Source organism: Citrus clementina, unplaced genomic scaffold (assembly GCF_000493195.1).
Source record: "Citrus clementina cultivar Clemenules unplaced genomic scaffold, Citrus_clementina_v1.0 scaffold_2, whole genome shotgun sequence".
In the NCBI taxonomy this organism is placed as follows: domain Eukaryota; kingdom Viridiplantae; phylum Streptophyta; class Magnoliopsida; order Sapindales; family Rutaceae; genus Citrus; species Citrus x clementina.
The window spans coordinates 7,950,819-7,965,474 of record NW_006262688.1 but is presented as its reverse complement, the minus strand read 5'-3'; the positions used below and the strand labels follow the sequence as shown (position 1 = coordinate 7,965,474).

Sequence of the window (14,656 nt, the reverse complement as noted above, 5' to 3'; positions counted from 1 at the left end):
GTTTCGCCCCTGATATTCAGAGATTCTTCCACTCAACTTTGGGGCGGCCATTGTGCATGCCGCTGCCAAAATGATCATCGCGGCTCTCGTACTGCATCCCCATCATTCTCCCATCGGCAGCAGCAGGACCTGCACCGTGGTTGTTCATCATCATCATCATCATCATCATGTGATGATCATCATGATACGGCGACATACGGCCCCCAGCTGAGGCATGACCGCTGTAGCCGCCATTTTGGTGGTGGTACTGGTGCTGCTGCTGCTGCTGCTGCATGTTTTGATACGGATACCTGTTATGATGAGTGAACGCCACGTGCTGCTTCATGTGATTGTGATGACCAGGTGGCGTCATCTGCATGCTCGAGTAGTACTCATGATCCATGGCGCAGCTCTCCTCGTACGCGGCATGGCGCCTAGGGCCATAGCTCATCATCTTGTCAAGCATCCTTGCTAGCTTCTTGCTAATTAGTTCTTGAAATTAAGCTCTGAATGAATTTTCAGTTCGTGGTGGTTTGCTTAAATAGGCAATTTTCATATCAGATGAGAAAGCATCTAATGCCCACAACAGGGCCATTGCTCGAATTTTTTTGATAACTTTTTTCTCCCCCCTTTTTTGGCTGTCTTGTAAATTATTTCTCTATATATATACATGAGTGGTACCGAAAGCAGAATTTGTTCTCCCAATTGTTATCTTAATATATAAAAGCATAATCTCTTTGGTTCACCACTTAAAATATATAAGGCTCGACCAGTTTATCATAAACAAAGACAAAATTGAACAAAATGAGAATTAATAAAATGAGTAGTGCTGCACGTCCTAAATATCGAGAAATTCTATAATAAAACAGATGTAATACAATCAATTGAAGCATGCATGACATGCGTAATTGAATTTAATGTAACCACTATTTGCAAGATGATATTTCAAAATAAATGTACATATGTCATAAAATCATTTGCATGTCGTATAATTGACATGGTACTTCTGATGCATTGTAGAATTTCTCTAAATTATTTATCTAAAAAATTATCTTAAATGAAATGACATTAAGTGATTGGTCAGAATAATACAATTAATTGGCTTAGATTTTATAAAGAATTATCAACCAATCAATGAATGACGTATCATTTGAGATGTTTATCATTGCTCTTAATAAATTAACTCATAAAATATGGACCGGGCGGACTGGACAAATGACAATTTGGGCCGGCTTGATTAATCTACGTGAAGGGAACTTAGCCCAATCTCTTAATTTCTTTTTGAAAAAATAAAATGGAGGGGGGAACTGAGAAACGGAAGATTGCAAAAAAAAAATGGCATTTGATGGAGGGAAAATTCGAAGAAAGAACAAGTGACCTTCAGATTTTAAAATGAGGGCCATAAAGAGACCAATGGACCGAGAACATCAAAATATTTAAAAAAAAAAAGAAGTCTATATGAGAAGAGAAGTAGTGTGTCGTACACTACGACTAATTAATATATACGAAGGCATGCGATGGTATAGGAAGAGCGAGCAGCAACTCTTTTTCTTTACTTTCCTTTGCATTGGAGAATGTCAACAAACAAACATTAGGGGCCCCCACTCAGTACTCGTTAACAAGACGCCCGTCCCGTACGATACTTAACGCCGATGAAAAAGAAAGGAGCTGCTGAAGTCTGAACAATCGCTGCCAAAAGACTTGCACTGATTCTCTCTCTTGAGTCTTGACCGCCTGCAAAACCATTGCAATTCCCAAAGCATTCGTTTCTTTTTCCACTCTCATCTTTCTTAAATTAAAAAAAAAGAATTATTGTCGTTTTCTCATTAAAGTTATTCTGACTTATCATGTTAAACGATGAAGTTAAGAGTGGGTAACTGGGGCCGCAGCCTGGGTTAGCTTTTTGGAAAAAAAAAATAATTATTATAATTTATGAATTTATCTTCATTAATACTTATAAAAATATAAAAATAAATGTAATAGCCCATCCTAAAATATAGTGTTCGCTTTGTCATTGATCATGTCAGTATCATAGTTTGATAAAAATATAATTTTACGATCAAACGTTTAAACTGTTAGTATTTTCTCACCATTTTATTAATTAAATAAAAATTATACTGACATCATAAGGGTATTTTGGACATCTCATGCAAAGCCAAAATGTTATATTTTGCAATGGTAAAAAAACAAGCAATTTGGACATGAAAGCCTTAGAAATTGAAATCAACCCCCCTCTCTCTCGTTTCTTGTTCCATCCCCGCCCTCTCTCGCTCGTCACTGACCCATATCTCTCTCACTCTCGCAGTCTTTTGGAGGTAATTTTGTAATTAAATTGTCTTTTGTTGTTCTTCCTTTTTAAATGGTAAAATCGTCTTGTTGTCTTTTGGGGGTAATTTTATAATTAAATCGTCTTTTGTTGTTCTTCCTTTTTTAAATGGTAAAATCGTCTTTTACGCTCCAGGGGTAAAATTGACTTTTTTTCGTTAAATATTAATTGAGTTTTAACGGAATAGTAGAAAAATGTTAACAATTTAAATGTTTGTTAGTAAAATGATGTTTTTACCAAACCGTGGTACTGACATGATGTGTCAAAATAATTTTGGTGGGAAAATGATAACATCACTTTAAAAAAAAATGCAAAATGCGCTTCATTTCTAAAATCAATATCAATGCTACAAACTCCATCATTGATTTATGAGACTGAACCTCGTGGTAGAGTGATAGAGTGATAGTGTTACGCGGTATTTATCAGATTAATTATAGAATTTTATCACGTGCTCGCTACATCATCTTTATTAATCAACAAATCTAATACAAGTTATTTTTTTAGAAAAGGAAAAAGGAAAGAAATTGCTTAGAATGACATAGAACTGTCGTACCAAGAGTTTTACCCAATATTGTAGGCCATAATTAGGGTCATTACATTGTGTTTCGGATTATGAGTACTACTCGAGCATGTAATGCATATAATAAATTGATATAAGTTTAGCACTTCATATTAAAAATATAACATCTCAAAGTATATTAAAAACGATGCTTCAAATAATGTGTATCATATATATCTATTTAGTGCTTTATACTATGAATGTAAACAACCCAAAAGTATATTGAAACTTATGCGTTAAACAATGTGTAGAGTAAGATGATATCGTTATTTTTTTATGAAAATATTACATTTTAACATAAGTTTTCAATATCACATCATGGTATTTTGATATTATATTTTGAAATCTATAATATGTAACAAATTTTGGGTGGAGTCCATAAATTTAAAAATGAGGAATGAGAATCTCATTCTCATATTGAGGATGAGAATGGAGACCAAATTGACATTTTTATCTTTAAATAAAATCAAAATTTTTTTTTACGTCATTTAGATATTAATTATTATTATTATTACTACTATTTATTATTAGTCTAATAATAAAACAATAATAATTTTTTAATTAAATAATAATAATAACAACAACAAAACCACAGCAATAATAAAAATATTTAATATCATAATAATAGTTGTCATTATTTTATTATATTATTATACTAATAGTTGAAATAATGATAATGATATATAAAGTAAAAATATTTACTCTCTATTCTGTTAACGAGCAATAATTAGGAGTATTTCAATTACAATTTATTTTGATCATAAGATAAATGTAAATATATTAATAAAAGAGTGGGACTATTGGTACCTCCCTAAATATCTCTTAACACCCCTTTTCTTAATTAACCCCATTAAAATATTTTAAAAATTATATAATTCTTTTAACACCTCCATTAATAACAAAAATATCCTTAATTAAAACTTATTGTGTAAACCCCATTCTTTAATTTTTATTATTAAACCTCATTGCAACAATGAGGTCTCTTACATTTAAAAGAAAAAATAATGGGTTTTCATTTTCTCTATTATAGCTATCGGTGGTGAATTCTTTACCCGAAAATTAAAGAAAAAAAACAACATTTTTAATTTCTAAAATGTTGGATTTATAAGGGAAAAAAATATTTTAACTTTTGATTGGAGGTTTAATTAGAAATTATCCTATTATATAATTTTAATAAAAATTAAAATTATAAAATAATTAAAGAGATTTTAAGAGGTATTTAGAAAGGTGCCAATAGTCATACTCTTCATAAAAATTCAACTAATTTAAATTTCGTTTTCAAACATACTCTAATTTCTATAAAATATTTCCAAGTTTCACCAATGATATTATGAGATAAAGTAACTGCAACCGGATGCAAGTGAAAGCCGCTTTTACTTAACTTTTTTTTACTTTTGGCAAGTGAAAATGACAATCCCAATAAGTAACGGACACGTTGATAATTAAAAACTTTGAATTTATCAGACTTTCGCGTGCCCCAACTTGGGCTAAAAGCAGCGACTTCTTCTCAGTTCTCACTTCTCATCAGTGATTTTTAACCAGTCCAGTACACACTGACTAACAACTTTTATCATCCAGATACGATAAAGGGGGAGATTCAAATTGTTTCTTCTCTCCCTTCTCAGCTGCTTTTTTTTTTTTTTTTTTTTTTCTCTGGTTTTGTCTGATGGGTGGTCTCTGTCTTCTTGGCTTGCCTTTCTTGAAAGACGACGAAAAGGTAATGAATAAGAGAGAGTGTGTGAGTTGGGAGGGGGATTTTCATTTTTGAAACTGAAACCACGTACTACTACTGCTACACACATAGCTTGTTTGCTGACCATTTTGACTGGATTTTGGACTACTGCGTCTGCGTTTGTGTCTTTAATTACAACTATCCCAATCAAGGTGGGCCGCAAGATTTAGGAAACTGACAGATGCTTCCCTTCCCTTCTTAACTTAAGGTCACACTGTCATACCGTGTCATTTGCTTATTAAAAATTTCACCATTAAACTGTTTAATAAATATTAATTCTTAAATATTTTATATAAATTATTATAATTTTTAAGACTTAAATTAGTCTCGTTTTATACTATTATGCGATAAAAAAATTCATAATATTTGTATTATTTCATCAAAATAAATATTTAAAAAATTATATTTATTATATAATATTAATTTTTATTTTATAATTAAACAAAACCTTATTTTCGTAAATTTATAGATTGTTCTGTTGACAAAAATAAAAATAAGAGAATAATAAACTTATGTAACATATAATTAATAATGTACTCTAACGATGTAAAACAAAGCATGACATTATTTGTGCACGTCACTACCCGATTGTTGCAATATATATAAGTATTTAAAAATTATATATATATCTTTTAAACAACGGTTATAGTGGAATTGTTTTACCGCAGAATATTAATGATAACCGTTAAATTATAATAGTAAGTACAAATCTTTATAATCATACAATTATTGTCAATGCTCTAATGTATAGCAAACTCGGCAGCTCTTTTATCATTTATCTTACCAAAGAATCCAAGGTGAGTCTTCTATTAATTCACAAATGCAATACATGTGATGTGAGAGGGGTTTGTTTACAAAAAGACAAGAAAAAGAAAATGAAGATTGAAGAACCAACTCATCGGATTCAGAAACGCAGTGCATTTCCCAGTAAGAGTGAGTCAAAACACAAGTCGTCTTCCATGGTTGAAAGCTCACTCGGACTCATCTGGGATTTGCTTTGGGGATTGTAATGGGACCTTCCCGAGGAAGTTAATTTTTTCTAACTGACATTTTTGCCCCTTTATGAAACAAAACAAAACATACATACAACAGAAGCTCGCATCATATCATATTCATATTCATTCATCAACATAACTAAAGCAGTTTAATTAATTAATTAAGTTTAACTAACACTAACATACTGATTAAGAATTCAAACAGAAAGTTTTGATGATACTCTATTACTCTTGACTAAAAACCTAATTAAGCTAAGCAATAAGGACAGTACGGCAGGGGCAAAAAAAAAAGAAAAAAGAAGAACATAATATGATCTCCCTATCATCTTCTTCTTCCTCATCATCATCATCATCATCTCTAGTAATTAGGGTTAGGTGGACGAGAAGGTGGGGCCCAATGCATTACGTGATGATGATCGGGAGGTATCTGGCAACTGAGAGGTGTAGGATTACCGGCAACAGCAGCAACACCATAAACAGGCATGGCCTTGCCCGCACTAGAACAAGACTCGGTTGCTGCGCTTGCACCAACGATATTAGGCTTAGTCTCAGCATCTACCTGATTATCACCTTCATCGGATGAAATGGGCAGGCTGTGAACCAAAGGGTTGAGGAATGTAGCTGCCACCACCACCACCTTACTCGCCGCCGTCACCTTTCCGGCCACTATGCCTCCGAACACCTGCCCCTGTGCCCCGGCGAGTGTGACGCCAAACGAAGAAGGAGAAGAAGATGATGAAGAATCGTAAAACGAGCCGGAGAGCGAGAGAAGGTGGAAGGGGCCGTGAAGAGAGAGGGAATGCGCGTGAGAGATGGGCTGGCGAAGGGTGACGTGAGAGACGGAGCCGGAGGCGCTGACGAGGGAAATGCCCGCGTGGTTCCTACGCGCGAAGGTGATGACACTGTCGATGATATCGGCTCCAGCGGATATCTCGAGGATGACGGGCTTCATGGCCGACGAGTCGGTTATGTCTCTGGTTATTACGACGGGTGGCTTGGGCTTGTTCTTGGAACCCGGAGGCCTTCCTCTAGGCTTACGCGTCGCGATTTCAGGCGTTGATGATGATTCGATCACCATCAGCTGCTGATGGTTGTGGTGGTGGTGGTGATGGGAGTTTTTGTTTTTCTTAGAGGATGAAGCAGGGGGAGGGCTGTGTTGGTCGGAGGAGGAGGAGGAGGAGTCATCAGCAGCAGCGGCATGGGCATAGTCCGCCATTGCTGGGGCAGCTGTAAAAATTAATATAATAGAGAAATAGACTGTATAATGAGTTAATTTCTGGGGCTTTTTATTCTTAAATTATAAAATACTGGGAAGGATTGGGTCCCACACAGCTGATACACTGTGGGACCCACACAATGAGATGAAACATCCCAAAGCGACAGACAATTTTTCTTTGAAGTTGAGGCATGAGAAGTTATGTACGTTACATTAACATCAATCTATGGGTAGAGAGATTGATAATTAATTATACACAGTTGTGAGTGGATTGAGGTGCCATTGCTTTTGTAAGTAGGCTTACTAGTGTGATGGGAAATTGAGTTGATTTAATCGCATATTTATATTATAAAATTTTTTTAATATCTTTATTATAAAAAAATGTATTAATTTACATTTGAGCTCTTTTGTTATGGTTTATAATTTCGTCTGTCTAAATTAGACTATTTAGTGTATACCCTCTGTTTTGGGCATATCAAATTTTACAAAATGTTCTCCAGTTAGAGGATCCAAACATGGTGTTTTTGTGTGAGACTAAGATATAAATGGTAGCTTAAATGGAAAGTTTTACTCGGTGGCAGGGTTTTTCTAGATGTTTTTTTTTTATATATATATATATAAAGAAAGTAAACCTTTTATTCATTCACATTAGTGAAAACATTTGATATTTGTTGGTAGAAACTCCAGTCATACAACAAGACAATTGTGTCCTAAAGTTAATTTAGCTAAGGAATGACATAATTTAAAGATGCACTGACATTTTACATGTTGAAAATCTTTGTGTTACTTTGGATTTTTGAAATTATCCACAAAATTTTTTATTTGCTACCCTATTTGTTGTTTACTAAGCTTGCAACATTTTGGCAATTAGTTTCTATGGCTTTAAATTAGAACTATGTATTTTTGGCCACCTGAAAACCCCATTTTATAGCTTCAACTGCTGCATATTTAACATTTTCACCAAGTTGAGTTTGCTGAATTGTTGCAGCTATTATTTTGTTAGTTGAGTCCCTAATTACAACTCCCAAGCTTGCTATAGTCTCGTCACATCTAATGGCTGCACCTACACGAACCTTGACAACATGAACAGAGAGGGGACTCCACTTTTGATGCATCTTAGATAGATTCTTCTCTGTAAAACTTTATCCAAATTTCTTAAGTATCTTAAAGGCATCCATCACTAGTTCTGACTTTGCAACACTTTCCACATAGTAGAAACTTTTCTTATAAAAAATCTACATCATAAAACACAAAATCCAACAAAATAAAATTAACAAATGCAGATTTGTAAATCTGGGTAGAGAAATAATAACAAACCACCTCATATCTCTAAATCTAAGTGAAATAACAAAACCACTACAAATCTGAGTAGAGAAAATAAACAAAGAAAATTAAAAAAATAAGGTTTCGCTGGAAAACCAACTCATAGAGTTGATTTTTCAACGAAAGAAGAGTTGAAATGCTTATGGATGTTCATAAGGACTTGTTATTTTAGGTTTTTCTAGATGTTTAGTTGTAGCAAGAATATGATTGAGTTTTTTTTTTCAACTATCAATTAATTATCATATAAACATGAGCAAAAAATTATTTTTTTAAAAAATAGACGCGTGAATAAAATATAACACGTAGAAGATGAGAACATTCCATTAATTTCTTATTGATAGAAAGAAGATATTCACGCTCACTCTTTCTATATATGTACTTCATATTTAGTTTAAAGTTTAGAATCTTAATTTGAATCATTATAAATAAGGGAGACTCAAACCCTCTACCAAGACAATGAATGCAAGTAATTTACCCAAAAAAAAAAAAAAACACTAAGTGATTTTAGTTAGCTTCATATTTGTTTTTAAATGTAATTTTATTAGAAGGGGCGTCTTACAAGGATAACGATGGGTGTTGTTGATAGGAGCACTCTTAAACATCGATTAATCAAATGTCAATTGGGCTGGGCTTGTGGGATTGGGCTTTGGTGCAAAAACAGTTCAAGACAACCAATGATTTTAATTTTTTTGGGGACAAATTAATTTAAAAAAAAAAAAAATTGAAACGATATCTTGATACACGTCCATTTTCCGTTATGAATTATCAATAGAGGTTGAATTTAGTACCCAACTCCGACCCATTTTGAATTGGTCCTAAAAGAATTGACCAAAACCCTTAAATCCAAACACGCTCAGCATTAGCGCGCCTCATTACACATTCATGAAATTTTCAGTTTAGTTTCATATCGTAAAATTTTTTCACTTGGGGGAAGCACCAACTTGATGAGAGATTCTTTCTTTCAATCATCAGATTCCAATATCTCTTAACGCATTTTATGTTATATATTATGAACGAATTCAATAAAAAGGTTACCATAATGTTTTATAGTCTAAATTACATTTGTATTGCCACATGCATGGCAAATGTTTTATAGTCTAAATTACATTTGTATACGTTAAATTTCCAGTAAGAGAACTCTTACTAACTAGATGCTTGAATTTTTGTCTTTTTTCAAATGTTTATATGAATATTTTTATAAAAACTTACACCAGCTATCTTAAATAGGTGGCGACCCATAATTCTTAATCTAATTGGAAAATAAAAGAAATAATGAGAATATTAAAATTGACTGAGAAGAATAACATCACGTACACACCACGCTTGTTAAATTATCAAACAAGTACCTTTACCAAATTTTTAACAGGTAATTTTCATGTAGTCCTAGTTCTATCAAACATCTCATCGTATTTTATTATATATAAATTAATTATTTCAAAATCTCGTTTGAAAATAGATTTTCCAAGAATCGATCAGACGCGACACCAAACACAGCCAAAATTATAGAAGAACACAGGTGATTGCTTAGGATTCTACTGGAAGCACCTTCTCGTTTAAGTGCTTTTGCATGAAACAAATGTTTCCATTTTCAAAGACGCGTATCACTTATTGTGCTGAAATTGGTTTAACTACCCCACCACAGAGACAATGATATCCACCAGAAAAAATTAGTGGGGTTCCAAAAAGAAGTTGGCCATGATTGTCAACCTTCTATCATCCCACAATGCACATTTTTTTCCTTCTCCATTAGGGAAAAAAAGAAAAAAAAATTCTTTCCATAATATCATCTTATATTTCTTGCATGAATATATCAATCAATTAGTTTCCTTATATATAATTTGATTGGCGAGCTTTTTTGACTGGAAAACTACAAGGGAAAAGTGTGAATTCAATTTTTAGATTGGAACCGAGAAATAAAGCTAGTGGGGAGAATTCTTCTGATACATTTTCTTTGAGGATAGCATTTTGAGCTGGTATAGCAAATTTGTGGACTCTAATAAGAATGTTTATATTTAAATTTCCTATAAATCTAATATCTTAGCCCCAATAGACACCTTTAATTAGGAGAAGTCCAAGACAGACAGATAAAAATTGGTATTTAAAAAAAAAAGTTTTAAAGGCCATTTGCTTTGTGCTTTTTCTTTTTGTTATCTTTCATCATTTGGGGACAGAAAGAGGATTGAAAATGGTGCCAATAACTGTAGATATTGATTAAAACGCAATAGGTGCAATCCTGATCACCCAGCAGGCCAAAAGGAACCTTTAAAAGGTAAGCAAGAAACCAAGAATTTGAAAATGAAATTGATAATTTCTCCACTTAATTACATTCTTATCTTGAATCCCAATTCTAAACAGAGATATTAAAATACACCAAAGTCAACAAAGCACCTTGATTAATAATTGGAATAAACTTTTACAAAACACTGAGCTAGCTTAAGTTGCAACCCTTTCCCCACACAGACAACTTTAATTTATTCACTGTTATGTCAAATTGAACAGCTGACAATTCACTGTTATGTCAAATTGAACAGCTGACAAATTTCCTAAATGCCTCAAAAGCTACAACCACATTGCCATGGGATCTGCAACAACATGACTGAATTGAAAAAAAATCCATCTTCATGCATGGTATTTTATATAGAACATATTAAACAAGATTAATCCAATTAAAAATATGTTACCAGAAGCAATTAGCCCGCTAGGTAGCAATCAGAAGAATGCCCGGCTGCCATAGAACACCCGTGATCCATCCTTTTTCTTCTTCTGATCGAGCCCAATCTTATTGCTGTTATTTTGAATCACATCACCGTGGTGATCATCTTCGCAATCCGGTTTGTGATGATCAAGATCCATTGGTAGCTTCATTTTAGCCAAAGATTCCGTAAACTGTTGCATACTTCTCATGTACATGTCCACAATTTGCTGCTGCATGGCTGACTGCTCTGCCTCGAGATTTATTGTCCCCATAGGAGCTGAAAACACTTGATGACGATGACCAAATTTAGCAGCGGGATCAATAATATTGTTTTCTAATCCCTTCTTGTTGCTTTTTTCTTCTTCTTTTTCTTTGTGTTTTTGGTCTTTGGCTTCAGATTCCTTTCTTGAAGTTGGAGTGTCCGGACAGGTTCCTGAGCTCGGAATATTAGCATCACTTAGACCCAATTGATTCTTTTTCGGAACCGAATCAGCCGATGAGTTTCTATCATCACTCAAGCTAGTGGTGGTTGAACTCAAGAAACCTGAATTCTGAATGCTATTGCTACCATTTGGTGAATTTATTGCCGTCATTTCATAATCATTATCAACAAGCTGAGGCAGAGGAGGAGGAGGAGGAGAAGTGCCGAGATGAAGAAATGATGCAGCAGCAGTACCGTCAAAGTACTCAGAAACCATCTGCTGATTCTCTCTGACAACTTTGATGTCAGGAAACTCAATTCTTGAATACTCAACAGGGTCCAAAAGCGCTGCGGCTTCTGAGATCTTTGATCTGTCAAGCAATACAACTTCTGAAGATATTGAAGAGTTAATGTTACTGGTGGGTGGATTAAGAGTCAGAGGAGTGTTCAAAGAGAGAGATAGCTTGACAGTGCCAGCAGGGGAATGAAAGAGATCGGTGGAAGAGAGATTGTAATCTTGAGTAACAACTTTTCCATTGCCAACAACTTGTGAAATTGGCACCAAAGCAAATCCAAGAAGCTGATCTTCCATGTAGTTTCTAGCTCTGCTAAGCATCCAGATTTCACATTTCAGAACGGCGCCGTCGAGTTGATTGATTTTGATGATCAGTTTCTCATTGAACTCAGGGTTCTTGCCACCTCCATTGATGACTTGGGTTGAGTGAGTCTCGTCAGGATTGTAGGTGAGAGAGAATTTTGCATACACGTCTTGGTTGTCGTAGATACAAATGTTGTGAATATTTCTCGCATGATGAACGAAGATTTCAAGAATCCCGGAAAATTCAGAGTCGTTGAAAGAATCCATCTCAAGAAAGTTGATTCAAAGAGGAGGAAAATAGGATTTTGAGAGAGCAGAATGAATGATGTAGCTAGTGTTTGTTTATTATTATGATCAATTGTATCACTTTCAAATTGTGGGTTGTTGGGTAAGTTAACAAAATCATTCCATGAATTCAAGGTAAAGATTGGCTCACAATGGAATAGAAGAGGTGGGTTTTGTGGTAGGTAAGAATGAAAAGGGTTAAACAAAAATAGAAAAGAATCAAAGAAGAAGAAGAAATTGATAATGGTGATGATGATGTTATGTGTTTTTTTTTTCTACCTTTTATCCATGCTGTCATTTTACTATTGGACATCTTTCATACTCATTTTTAACACTTATTGGGGACAGTTTAAGATTGCAGTGATTAAAGAAATAAATTATTTCTGCAATGTGGAAAAAACAAGTTATTGATTAAAATAGTAGATTGGTATTTAAAAATTTTGCTGTTAAGTTAAAAAAAAAATACATTAGTTTAATAAATTTTATTACGAAAGTTTTATTTTATTATATATTGATCAAATAAACATAAATTTAAATTGCATTTTATTATATAATTATCTTATTTATGAAAAAATATATATAATTATCTTTTTATTAATATTTTAATGTTAAAATAAAAATTTCAAACAGTTATGATAACTTGTTCAATAAGCTACTTATAAAAAAACAATTCATTTCCTACTGCAATAAAAATGAAGAAACATGTGCAGCTTTTAAGACATTTCCTAGACACCAATTTTGTCAAAATTTATAAAATAAGTTGTTGATAGCATTTTAACGTCAATCTTAACTGGGGATAAAAGATTTTGTCCAGCATTAGAAATAAATTATTGGAAAATCCAAAAGTAAATAAACAGACAGGTGAAAATTTTTGTTATGAACAAATAGTATTACTGTGAAATTTAAGTAGAAACTAAAATTAACTTCTTTATGAAAGATACCCATCTATTGTAAAATTATTTTGTCTCTCTTTTGGGGTGGGTGGGTGAGGGATAGAGATTTATGGGGCGATTACTTTGCTTGACATTGCAACTTCCACTAGCAGTGCCTGTATTTTCTCCACCGAGGGAAATGGAGGTCCCCCAGTTTGGGCCCATCTTCATTATCACTCCATCTAAAATAAAAGAAATGCTATTCCAATCTTTAAGACAAAATCTCTTTATTTTTTGTGGGAGGAAAATGCATCTCCACTTTCATACTCTATTGACAAAATAAACAAACTATGTAAATTACAATGAAAGTGAGAAGATGTGAAACCCCTACTTCGAGTTTGTAATACTTTGAATTAAGCTCTCTTAATTAATTCAAAAAAATAATGTTGCAATGTGGACAATTGTATGGCCTTGCAACATATATAAAAGTTTGTATCAAAAAAAAATTATATATGTATAAAGTTACTATATTATGTCTAAGTTATTATGTAATTTGAGATTTATAGTAATGATATAACATTGTCTCGCTAAAATTTATTAAAGTAGATAAGTTGTATAAGAGTTTGTAGCTTTAATATATTATCAATCACATGGATCTGTGTTAGCTTACAATTGTTGTATACGATGAGTTTTCGTTACATTTTGTAACTTAATTGCATGCTTTTTAAATTCTATGTTACACATTCCAAGCAAGGTATAAGTTCATTAATATAACGAAATTTTATAGTTACAACATACTTGTATGAAGAAAATTAATTTGTTACAGTTGTATCATACAATTAATATAATGTAGGGTCCGTTTGGGATTATTTTGAAAGAGTCAAAAGTGATTATGAAAATGTAAAAGTTAGTTTTGGTATTTGGTAAATTTTTTAAGAAATCGCTTTCGGCAAAATCACTCGTCCTATAGTAAATTTTGAAAAACAAAGAAATAGAACTTTTCAAAGGGTAAGGCTATTTGAACCCACAATAGTACTCTTGACACCCATGTTTTTGTAATTTTTTTTATTACTTTAATAGCCTTAAGTGAAATTACTCAAAAGTTAAAGGGACAAAATAGATTAAAATAGCATATACACCCAACCTATCACGATTCATAAATCTGCCTATTTTCTTTTCATAAATTTTTATTCAAAGTAAGAGAGAAAGTTTCATGATATTAAACTTGCTAATTAATTATGTATTCAAGTGTAATCTCTGCGTTTCTGGTAACTAGTTACTGATAATCAGTGTCCCTAATTGTGCATTTGGTGTAAAGATACAGGTGCGGGAGGAAAGGCTACACAAATACAGTTCTTTGATCTTTTCATGCTTTTAAAGTTACAAAATTTATATATGAGTTGATAAAGAATGAATTTTCTCTTTTTTTAGTATTTACATCACATCATTGTCGTTTCCTGTTCAAATCTTACTACTGTGCAGCTCGACATGAATTTTCTTTTTCCTTCCTTTTTTTTTTTTTCTCTTTAATCAAATGATGGCAAGCAACTCAAAAGTTCTGTTGAATTTTCATATGATTTGAAAGAGTTTTGTGGCCATTTCCACTTCTAACTTTTCATAAACAGCAATTTGTCTTGATGGAAAGGGGAAAAAAA

General features: G+C 33.0%; 2 protein-coding genes across 2 annotated transcripts; both read right to left on the bottom strand.

The window, feature by feature from the left end:
* Window positions 1-5,930: 5,930 nt before the first annotated feature.
* On the bottom strand, window positions 5,931-6,838 carry LOC18050786 (AT-hook motif nuclear-localized protein 28). Its single transcript, XM_006446220.2, has one exon. It carries the CDS (start codon window positions 6,805-6,807, stop codon window positions 5,950-5,952), a length of 858 nt encoding a protein of 285 aa, XP_006446283.1. The 5' UTR covers window positions 6,808-6,838; the 3' UTR covers window positions 5,931-5,949.
* A 3,638-nt stretch (window positions 6,839-10,476) lies between these two features.
* Window positions 10,477-12,354, bottom strand: LOC18050785. Its single transcript, XM_006446219.2, has one exon. It carries the CDS (start codon window positions 12,109-12,111, stop codon window positions 10,840-10,842), a length of 1,272 nt encoding a protein of 423 aa, XP_006446282.1. The 5' UTR covers window positions 12,112-12,354; the 3' UTR covers window positions 10,477-10,839.
* Between the last annotated feature and the right edge of the window lie 2,302 nt (window positions 12,355-14,656).

Bases quoted from the DNA above. Each gene is read 5' to 3' on its own strand.
- LOC18050785 (XM_006446219.2), bottom strand. From the start codon at position 12,111: ATGGATTCTTTCAACGACTCTGAATTTTCCGGGATTCTTGAAATCTTC.
- LOC18050786 (XM_006446220.2), bottom strand. From the start codon at position 6,807: ATGGCGGACTATGCCCATGCCGCTGCTGCTGATGACTCCTCCTCCTCC.